Below are 12,028 nucleotides of genomic sequence, written 5' to 3' on the forward strand. Positions count from 1 at the left end.
CCCACTTAAAGCTTGAGGTATCTTTGTCTGCCCCCGTAATTTTTCTTGGGGAAAATGGGTGCCCCCCCCCTGAAAATCCTCCAGCCCCCTGGAAGTAAATTCTGAACAGTCCCTAACCAGCTACCTGGTGATCGCACAAGGAAGTACGTTTGACCATAGATCCTGGCTCCAGGGTCTATGGTATGACGTCGTCTCCTTTTGTTGGTCCTTTTGTCGATCTCGAGCAAAGAAAAAGGTGGGCGATTGTGGCTGCCATGAAACCAACAAATTTCAACAGACTGTTTCGCGTTCAACATTCCACGCTACATCCCAATAAACTGGGTCGACGAACAGCCAAATAAACATATTCCATTGTGAAATATACTCATGCTCGAAATCGTAACGTTATGACCACGAAAAAGCGAATTTTGCAAGACCCCAAAACCTCACGCGCTTGCTTGTCAGACAACGACCTACCATCGTGGCCATTGCAGGAAATACTTCTGATTGGTTAACACTTCTAAAGCCATACGTCATATACTTCGGGGCATTTTACTTTTTCTCAGAGAAGCTTCGCGAAGCGACGATCGGAACGGGTGTGCTTTTCAACACGGTGGAGAAATAGAGCTCGCCTTTCTTAATTTTCGCGATTTCTGGATATATGGTGAGTTACTTTAAGAACTTTCGTTCAATATACTTGGCATTTTAGCTCGTACACCGCAAAACATTTGATTTGTCCGACAGTCACTCGTGTTCAGACGCAGTTTGTTTGTCGTTCGATACACGGCGACGGCCGCTTTTGTATTCATTAGACCATGGAGGTAAGAGAAATGGCTCTATTATTACACAAGTGGGAAGTTTGGGCACCAAATGGCCGCGATACACACGTACTGAGTTCCCTCATAAAGGTACAATTAAAATATTAAACAAGTCATTGATTACACAGTCCCCACTTCTTAATTGGTACTTTGATTACAAGTCTTTGAAGAGCGAGGATAGAGGGTATGCTATTCAAAGAAACGAAAACGAAATGAAACAAAACGAAACGAAACGAAGCAGAGAGGTGAACCATTACTCGTGGCTGGACTTACTTTTTCAGGTTTAATCTTACTATTTTTACTTTTTCTTCTAACTTTATTACCGATTTAAGTGGTATTCAGGTATTTGCTGAAAACAAAAATGCATATAAGACAATGTTACCAGTTAAGTCAAATGCTTGTTTACATCAAAGTCGGGAACATGTCATGGGTGTGTCCCTGGAAAATCCGTGGCATTATTAGGCCAACCGAATTTGAATGTCGAAATCGAAGAAGGAATCCTGAAACATCGTCATATTTCTTTCTGTGATTGTCGTTGTAGAGTTGGCATTTCCAACATCGGATTTTACATGTAACGCCGTGCATTACGCGACCAGCTTATATATGATGATGATACATTAGAGAACGAAACGCGTATTAGCTCGAAATCCAGCACATATGCAATGTTCGCACGAAAAAGTGAGAAGATGTAAAGACCATCGCTTGCAATATGCTGAGAATAAATCGAATATCGAAATTTGGTGTAGAACAGGAAGTTAATTCGTTTGTCAATGTTTCATTTGTAAAGGCGGAGCCTCCTTTTAAAAGGGCGCGAAGCCGTGGTTGCGTTCACTGTGTAAGTGGACACCAAATAGGCAACACGCGGGCACACGCTCCAGAAACTGCCACTTTTTAGTTTTTTTCCGGCCGCAACAGGGCAGAAAACTGCCAAGCAGTCAGCGCGAAGCTGCTGCCGATCGAACTCTGTGGTTATATTCAAATTCTAACGCGACTGGAAGATGATTTTTAGGAAATTCGAGCGTTGGTGTTGGGGAATCAATGACCATTGGCGATTTGAACGGACTGTCAATCAAACGCTAACCTTGTATAAACTCTGTTTGCAGGATTAGCAAAAGAAGCCAAAAGGTTGAGATCAGTTTGTGTAATTAATGGTATAGAAATCAAACATCATACTGGCCAAGTGTTTGACTGGGAGGAGAACTCCACTAATGCGAGAACCTGGGATTGAAAATTGCGGCTTTAATGTTGACTTGACCTGGCGTCGCAAGTCGGACGGCTATGCCAAACATAATAAGTTTCACATTAAATGAAAGTTTCAGTCAGGCATATTTAATTACAAACGAGTTACTCTGCTTTGTTTCCGAAACAGACGGCACATGGTCACCATGCTCCCCCCCCCCCCCCCCCCCCCCCCCTACCATAGAGCTGTTATTGAGTTGCGTTTGCCAGAGTGGACAAAGTTTCAGGGTACCTACTTTTCGGCTAGATGCGTTCCTTATTCAGAATAAAATAATTGATGGGGGTTTATAAACACGTAATTAATTTGCAGTTCTCTACAGCTCGATATCTTTTCTTACTTTCTTTTTTCACTTTTCCCGGGATCAACTTGAAGAAGTGCCTTTATGTAACTATCATCGACTGACAGCCGTTCTAGATCCATAGCTGTCCTTGTGCCAGACTTTCAGATCAGCCTCAGGCTGAGTAAACAGCGGCTCAGCATAGACACTAACTTTGCAGTTTTATCAGAAAGTATCACAAGGGCAGGAAGGAGCGCGCTTTTTACATGTAGACACCAGCTATTGAGGAAACCGTTGACAGTATAGGCGCGGATGGATGTTTTGTCTAAAATGTATCAGTCTCAGTGAGACGGGATTATCACTAAAAATGTAACATTGTCGGGTCCAAACCAATATCGAAAATCGCATATCCGAAATCAGTGTATCAAATTGCAATATTCGATTTTGTTTCACGCATAAGACAGAACACGTCGCACAAGAGCAACTACTTCATGCGCAATATTGCTAGTCAACACTCGTAAATATCAATTTAAAGCCGATTCCACACAAATGTTTTTCTCTTTCAAAACTAGAAAGATGCCTGGCCGCCAAATGTATCGCGCATCTCGCGCATTTAAATTTTCAATTCGTTCACAAAATCGCAGCGGTTTATGTAAAAAAAGCTTGTAAACGTCATTTCCTTGGGTCTGAAATCTGTGACGAAATGCAATTTAGACATAATTTATCATTTCTTTCTCTGATTTCCACATCGAAATAGGGTTGGCTAATAATGCCACGGATTCTGGAAGTTGTTTTTACATGATGTACCTATTTAATCTTTCAACAAACATCGATATTTTATTTTTCAAAGTCAAGATTATCGAGTTTTTCAAAGCAGTATTAGCTGTCAGTTCTCATGGGCAAGTAGGTGTCCATTTGCTTGCTGATGTTGTTATACTGTATTGTAACAATTTGAAACTTTTTGTGTAGTGTAGTGTGTTATAACAGGGCAGTTTCTGTTACTTTATGTTGCCTGCCCACATGCAGAGTTACAGCCGATCTTGTGTCATCTGACTTCTTGTGTCATCTGACTCCGTTAATGTTGTTGACTTTTTCCAGCTAGCTACAGCTGAAACTAATTAGTTTAAGCAGTTTTATTGCAGTTCACTGCAGTAGCTTCACTGTCTAATACTGAAAAATGGTTGTAATTAGTCCCCACGGACACCGTCCGGGGGGGGGGGGACTTATAGGTTTGGTCATGTCCGTGCGTGCGTGCGTGCGTCCGTGTGTCCGTCCGTGCGTCCGTCCGTTCACGCAGATATCTCAGAGACGCCTGGAGCGATTTCGTTCAAACTTGGTACAAGGATAGTACCCTACAGATGCACGTCGATTTGTTTCACAATGCGATCAAATTTGGCCGTGTTAGAGGACTTTTTAGTTTTCACCTCCATAGACTCCCATGTTTTAGGCAGTCCATAGACTCCCATGTATAAGGCAGTCCATAGACTCCCATGTATAAGGCAGTCCATAGACTCCCATGTATAAGGCAGTCCATAGACTCCCATGTATAAGGCAGTCCATAGACTCCCATGTATAAGGAAGTCCATAGACTCCCATGTATAAGGCAGTCCATAGACTCCCATGTATAAGGCCAAGAAAAATAAAAATTTAGTTTCTCATCGTATTCATATTGCAAAAAGGATGCAGTGACACAGTTTTTAGTCCCCACAGATAAAGTCCAGGGGGCTCATAGATTGGGTCATGTCAGTCCATGAGTCCATCCATGTGAGTCCATCTGTTCACGCAGATATCTCAGACACTTTGACAAAATGTCACGTGACCTCAATGGACCTTTGACCTCAAATATACATATTTGTCCAAAACTCAGTAACCACAAGTGCTACACCCTTCATATTTGGTATGATAGGACACCTTATGACGCCACATATTGAACCTCATTAATTATGCACATATCTAATTTTGAGCGAGCCAATAGAGCTAGAGGTCTGATTTTTGGTATATAGGGATAACTTAGCAGTACGTATTTTTTGACAAAATGTCATGTGACCTCGGTGACCTTTGACCTCAAATATACATATTTGTCCATAACTCAGTAACCACAAGTGCTACACCCTTCATATTTGGTATGATGGGACACCTTATGACGCCACATATTGTACCTCATTAATTATGTGCATATCTAATTTTGAGCAAGCCAATAGAGGTAAATGTATGATTTTTAGTATATAGGGATAGACTATAGGATAGAAATTTTTTTACAAAATGTCATGTGACCTCGATAACCTTTTACCTAAAATACATGATTATCAGCGTTTCCGTTACAATTTCAAAACTTGCGTACGATTTTACGCAACTGAGTTTTTATTTGCGTAAAATGCATTCAAAATGCGTACAGTATCTGAAGTGAGTTGGGCAGTCTTTTCTGTAGAACTTGGGGGGTTTCCTGTAATGCGCATGCTCTATTAACAAAAAACAACAACCTGAGGGGCTTCAAGGTGTTGCTGAACGCTTGCCATGCCCTGATGCATGTCCCGTATACGATCGTTGAGCAGCCCAATGAGTTCATGTTCAAAGAAAATACCTTCTGACAACGAAATACGTGTTTTCAAAGGGCCAACAAAAAGCAGATACTGTTCAAAGTCCAGCGGGACCTCTCAAGAATGCAACCCGACAGAGTCTAAATGGTCACCCGTAAACACTTTCCAAATAACATGCGACGTAATGACCACTAACTGTATTGTGTTACCAACAACGTAGACTCGATCGATTCTCCAATTTTTTGCATCTGTAGTGCCATTGTCTGCACAGAACTGATTGACATGACATTTTGTGATGATGAAATACGATGTTGCATAAAGTGCTGCGGTCTGCTAAAGTCTAAAATGTTGCAATATCATGATAAATGTCACTTGCAAGCAGGTGCATATGTTCTATTTTTGTCCTGCATTGAACCACGCAGGCAATGTAGTGCGAGCTAAGTACGTCTGTGTCATGGGGCGGCATTTCTCAATGCTTATTAGTTTACGCAGTCATGATTTTTTTTGCGTATTTCCGAACAATTTTGCGTAAAATACGCAGGATTTTGCGTTAACTGAAATACTGGATTATGTCAATAAATAAGTAACCACAAGTGCTACGTCCTTTATATTTAGTAGGATGGGAGACCTTATGACAACACATGCTTTACCTCGTTGATTATGCCCATATATAATTGTGGGCAAGCCAATAGAGCTAGAGGTCTGAATTTTGGCATATATGGATTAATTAGCAATACAATGTTTTTTTTTCAAAATGTCACGTGACCTTGATGACCTTTGACCTTGAATATGCATATATATGCATAACTCGGTAACCACAAGTTCTTTACGCTTCAATTTTGATAGGATGATAGACCTTAAGATGTCACATCTTGTACCTCATTTATTATGCACATATGTATTTCTTGGCTGGCCAATACAGCTAGAGGTCTGATCTTTTTTCCCGATTTAGAACCATAACTTAGACATGCCTCTTGTTTCAAATTGGGAACAATGACATAGACCTATGTGTCCATAGATATGAACATATACACTCCAGTGATACTTTTTAATGACCACATTTCCCTGCCCCATCAAGACTAATACTCCTATTACAAGTGGGGACTATGTCATTGTCAATGACTTGTTTTTCACAATCTGCTGATAGGGGGTGCCATATACTTGTACACAGGTTTTGACTCATAATCAAATCAATAGTGTTTCTGTTTACTAGAAGTGAATTCAATCACGTAAATCATTTTGCCAACAAGTGCAATGAACAGGTAGGAACACAGCCTACTAGTCAGCATTTTTTTCTTTGTTTCGTTTCGTTTTGCCAAATAGTAATAGGCATGAGGGTATTGCTATTCAGAGAAACGAAATGAAGGGAAATGAAACAAAACGGGGAGGTGAACCAGTACTCCTGGCTGTACTTACCTTTTCAGTTTTAATCTTACTATTTTTAGTTTTTTTTCTAACTTTATTACTGATTCAATGATATTCAGATATCAAAGAAAGTGTTGCCTGAGTACTGGTTCACCTCCCTGTTTCATTTTGTTTCGTTTCATTTTGTTTCATTTCGTTTCGTTTCTCTGAATAGCATAAGCCAGGATAGAGTCCTGTTCATGTGATACACATTGGGCTTAATGGCAGAGAATGAGTTCCATGGTGGTGAAAACGTAAAACCAATCTGGGCTGCCACCCTAATTAAAAAAGGTCATTAAATGAAAAAAGTAAAGTAGAAGTTAAAATTAATCGACAGGATGTTGCCAAACACTTTGTCGTCCTATTATAAGACTGTACCACATTTCATAAAATTTGATGCAGTGCTTCTAGACATTCACCATAAAAACTGATGATGTATGCAAATTAGCTATTAATCTAATAGCTAAAGTGTCACTAAGTTGTATTACAGCACTGTGAGATCAACATCTGTATGAAGTTTCATCAAATTTGATGCAGTATTTCTGGACAAACTCGAATCAGGAAAGTTCAGTATTTATGCAAATTCAAATGTACTATGTGCAATGATACGCCATTGACATCACAGTCTTTGTTGGAGACCATTCACATTAAAATTAGTAGTTTTCCACACTATAGCTTTATCCCCATAGACAGAGAAACTCTACTGTCTATAAAACATTATTGAAAGTCATTTAGCATTTTTACTTCAGCCAATTCCTAATTTACATATTTGATGAACTTATTTATTTGGAATATATATTTTGACTGACGCCACCTAAGTTGATGTACAGTAAAGATACTATGATACAACATTATTGCTAAACATTTTATCTTCAGCAAATTCCTAATTTGCATACATAATGAATGATCTTTCCTAATTAAAGATATATATCTTGATTGACATAACCAAAGTTGACGAAACTTGCTATGTACATTGAAGATACTTCAATACAACATTATTAAAAGTCATCAAGCATTTTTATTTCAGCCAATTCATAATTTACATATTTTATGAACTTTCCTAATTAGGGATATATACCCAGGGATTTACTTGAGCAAAGTAGGCAAAACATGCTATGTACATTAATGATACTAGGTTAAAACAATATTGAAAGTCATTTCGCATTTTCATGTGAGCTAATTTAGAATTTGCATATCTAATGAGCTTTCATAGTTGGCATATATAGCTGTGAAGGACTTGACCAAAGGCAATTACACTTGCTATATAAAAAAGTCATACAATGACAGCAGTCAAAGAAATTTAGTATCAGCTAATAACATATTTGTAAAATTAATGACTTTATAATTAATCTGTCGTGAATGTTGTTCCTGGTGTTGATCGTAACACTTTCAAAGAAGTTGAAAATGTGGCAAAAATTTAAATGTACACATAACAGCAATATAATGAAATATGCGAGCATTTTCAGTTCATATCTAGTCAGTGATTTTGGGGTAATGATTTGCAAGGGGACCTTTTCCAACAACTGGCATACAGCTACCCAAATTTAAATGTTTCAAGCGATCGCAGACTGACAGTAGATGGTTGATCACAGTACCCTACTTTCAAATGTATCGCCATTGTTGTTAGAAAATGAAAATTCTGTTTCCCAACCATAATGTGAAAACTCTGACAGGGACACAAACAACGCAAGGACACAAACCGAAAGTATGTGATTCACACACAAGCAAAAATTAAAAATACGTTTTTTTGACGAGTTGACAGCCAGTGGTTGATGAGATTGATCACTTTTGGGTGTTTATCAAACTCGTGTGCATGCTAGGAAACTATCGTATTCTCTGTTGTAAAGAGACAATATGTAATAAAGAAACTTTTTTTTTTCAACAAGTGACAATAACTGTATCTCTGTTCACAAAAAATGTTGACTATGGCACACAAAAAGTATTATAATCTCCTTGAATAAATATACCAGGTAGTTTACTTCTATTCTTATTGGATACCTGTATTTGTCATTGTCATGAATACATTTTTTGTCCATAGAGTGTAATAAAGCTGTGAATGATCAGTAAGTATGTGAAAGCTGATGTTTTCAACATTGTATTGAGTATCAACATCAACTTTTTGTAGTTAATTGTTTTGAAGTCATTTTTAAATGCTTCAAACTTATTCACACAGGTTGAGTATAAATATGTTGTAGTATAAGGTATAAGTTGACATTTTGATGCATATGAAATGAAAGTGACCGCAATTTTAGTGTACATAACACCTTATGTATAGTGTTGATAGGCTGAATACTAAATATTTCAACATAATGAGATGTAATACAAGAGTTTAGAGTTAATACAAAAGGCTAATGGGGAGGGAGAATCATAGATGGAATAGTTGACAGAAGGGCCTGCTGAAATCTCTAAGAAACCTCCAAAGTAAGATGATTGCAAAGGTATTGTAACATAGGCCAAAAAAAGAAAAAGAAATGTTTCTGGTCAGCGCGCGCGTCACTTGAACAACAGCGCGTCACCCTTTTTTTTTCTGTTTGTGGCCGGCGGCCGTGGCTGACACCAAACCAAAATGGCTGAAGAGAAAGAGAAAATTCTTGGGGGGGGGGGGCATGATCAGTGACTGCATGAACAGTATATATGTGACTATATTGATAAAACTATAAAACTGACCCTCCTCCCTCCCTTGAGGGAAAAAAAATAAAAATAAAAAAAAATAAAATGCGCGTCGCCGCACCATTTTTTAAAGAAAGACCTGACCAGAAACATTTCTTTTTTTTTTTTTGGCCTAACATAAGTTTTGTCTAAGCTCCGCTATCAGTTACGCAGAGCTTATCATATAGGCTGATTAATGTGGCATTGTTCTGACAGCTGCCCAGCCGTCAACTTTTAACATTCCAAGCTTCTTCAAAACAGCTAATCCAGTTCCTTTAATATATGTTGTACAGGTTCCCAGGGATAACCTTAATCCGATTTGTTCAAACTGTGATGAAATATGCACACTTGTATTTTTGAGGCTAATTTTGCCATTTTTGTGCAAAAATCTTTGTCTCCTTAACAGATGGTCCCAGAGCTTTAATATTTGGTATGCAGGTCGCTTGGGATTACCTAGTTTAAATTTGTTGAAATTGTGATGAAATATGCAAATTTGTATTTTTGAGGCAATTTTTGGGGTTTTTTTGGTCAAAAAGACCTTTAAAAATCTTCAAAATTTCAGGTGAGACAGTTTTGATATTGTGCAGAAATATGCAAATTTGTATTTTAAGACAATTTGAGGCTCCACAGACCAATTTGGGTCAATTTTTTTTTTCTTACCGCTTGTCTTACCACTTCTTAGCCACTTGTCTGAGAGCTTAGATATTTGATATACACATTCATAGGGATGATCAAAATGTGTTGTATTGAAAGTAAGACGAAATTTACCATATGTATTTTGGGGTAATTCTTGTCATTTTTGTCAAAAAATATGTTTCTGAAAAATTATACATCTGATAGCTTTGATATGTGGTATACAGATTCCTAGCGGTTGCCTTAATATGATATATTGAAATTATGATGAAATCTGCAATTTTGTATTTTGTTGGCAATTTTTGCCATTTTTGGTCAAAAAATTTGTTTTTCAAAACCTACTTGTGTGATAGCATTGATATTTGGTAGAAATTTGTCTACCAAATGAAAAAAAATCATGTTACTTATTGTTAGGGATGTGTTCATATTAATGATGAAATCATCTTCAATTGTGTATGTTTGTTGCTCTTTTTGCTATATTTGTCAAGCCATCCTGAAAATAGCAATGATAGATTTCCACCTTCATGAATTACACATGTCACAAATTGTTATTCTCTACATAACACAGCGGGGCTCTATTGGCCTTTATGTCGCTTATTTTATGTTGCCAACTATATATTTTTAATGTTTGTAAGTAAGTTACTTTATTTCAAAACATGACCTGTTGACATATTGCCCACAAATTTGGAAGAGACTTGGCTTAATAGGCCAAACAGTTGATGAAAGTTACAAATATATCTTTCATTATACTGTCTTACATGTAAATATTCAGCAGTGAAAAAAAAAGATTTAAATAATTTTTAGCTTCCATTGTCATATATATATGACAAGGTAGCTTATAGGATAATATCTTTATGGGTATTTGCCGACTTCCTATGTCTGTCTGTATAACTTCCTGTCTGTCTGTCCACTGTGATAACTTGAAAAGTGCTGCACACTTTCATATTTGATGTGAAGGTGTATTTTGGGATTTGGGACAACCTCTTGTCTTCATTTTGATGAGTATGTCAAAAATATGCAAATTAGGTCCAAAAACCCATTTTGGTAAAAATCTTCTTCTTCATAAGCACTGGTCTGACAGCCTTTATATTAAAATGGTATACAGGTTGCCAGGGATGACCTGACAGACTGGTTTGTTCAAACTATGATTAAGTATGCAAGTTTGTGTTTTTAAGGCAATTTTTCTTTGTTTTTAAAAATCTTTTTTAAAACTTCAGGTCAGATAGTTTTGATATTTGGTATATAGGTCCCTATTTCAGAGATGTTCAAATTGTGCAGAAATATGCAACTTTGTATTTTTGGGGGCGTTCTTTTACTAGCCATTTTTGGTCAAAATCTTTGTTTCTCTAATATTTTTCGTGTGATGGCTTTGATATTTGGTATATAGTTTCTAGAATAAAGTAAATGTTGATATATTGAAATGAAATGAAATCTACAATTTTGTAGTTATGAGATTTCGGTCAAAAATGTGTTTCTCAAAAACTGCTCCCCTGAGAGCTTTGATATTTGGTATACATGTTCCTAGTGGTTATCTTATTTATGATATTTTGAAACAATAAAGAAATCTTCAATTTTCAATTTTTGGGGCAATTTTACCATTTTTGATCAAAAAATTTGTTTCTCAAAACCTGCTCGTCTGATGGCTTGATATTTGATGTACAGGCTCCTAGGGTTATAGTCCCCACGGACACCGTCCGGGGGGACTTATAGGTTTGGTCATGTCCGTGCGTGCGTGCGTGCGTGCGTGCGTGCGTGCGTGCGTCCGTCCGTCCGTCCGTTCACACAGATATCTCAGAGATGCAAGAAGCGATTTCATTCAAACTTGGTACAAGGATTACTTCATATGTCATACAGATGCACGTCGATTTGTTTTGGGATACGATCCAATATGGCCGCCAGGCGGCCATTTTATTACGATTTTTTCATGTACAGAGCCATAACTCAGACATGTTTCAACCAATTTTATTCAAAGTTGGTACAAGGACATTGACCAATGTCATAGATATGCACGTCAATTTTTTTTGTGATACGATCCAATATGGCCGCCAGGCGGCCATTTTATTACGATTTTTTCATGTACAGAGCCACAACTCAGACATGTTTCAACTGATTTTATTCAAAGTTGGTACAAAGACATTGACCAATGTCATAGATATGCACGTCAATTTTTTTTGTGATACGATCCAATATGGCCGCCAGGCGGCCGTTTTATTATGATTTTTTCATGTACAGAGCCACAACTCAGACATGTTTCAACCGATTTTATTCAACATTGCTACAAGGACATTGACCAATTTCATAGATATGCACGTCGATTTGTTTTGTGATACAATCCAATATGGCCGCTAGGCGGCCATTTTATTACAATTTTTTCATATACAGAGGCATAACTCAGGCATATCTCAACCGATTTTATTCAAAGTTGGTACAAGGACATTGACCAATGTCATAGATATGCACGTCAATTTGTTTTGTGATACGATCCAATATG

General features: G+C 37.6%; 1 protein-coding gene across 1 annotated transcript in view; it reads left to right on the forward strand.

Moving 5' to 3' along the window:
- Positions 1-226: 226 nt before the first annotated feature.
- Positions 227-12,028, forward strand: part of LOC139152270 (uncharacterized) — a 186,530-nt gene continuing 174,728 nt past the window's right edge. The window contains exon 1 of the mRNA XM_070725413.1: positions 227-643. Within this exon, the coding sequence (XP_070581514.1) occupies positions 641-643 (3 nt within the window). The 5' untranslated portion in view covers positions 227-640. The remainder of the gene's footprint in view (positions 644-12,028) is intronic.

This window comes from Ptychodera flava, chromosome 15, assembly GCF_041260155.1.
Source record: "Ptychodera flava strain L36383 chromosome 15, AS_Pfla_20210202, whole genome shotgun sequence".
Classification (NCBI taxonomy): Eukaryota; Metazoa; Hemichordata; class Enteropneusta; family Ptychoderidae; genus Ptychodera; species Ptychodera flava.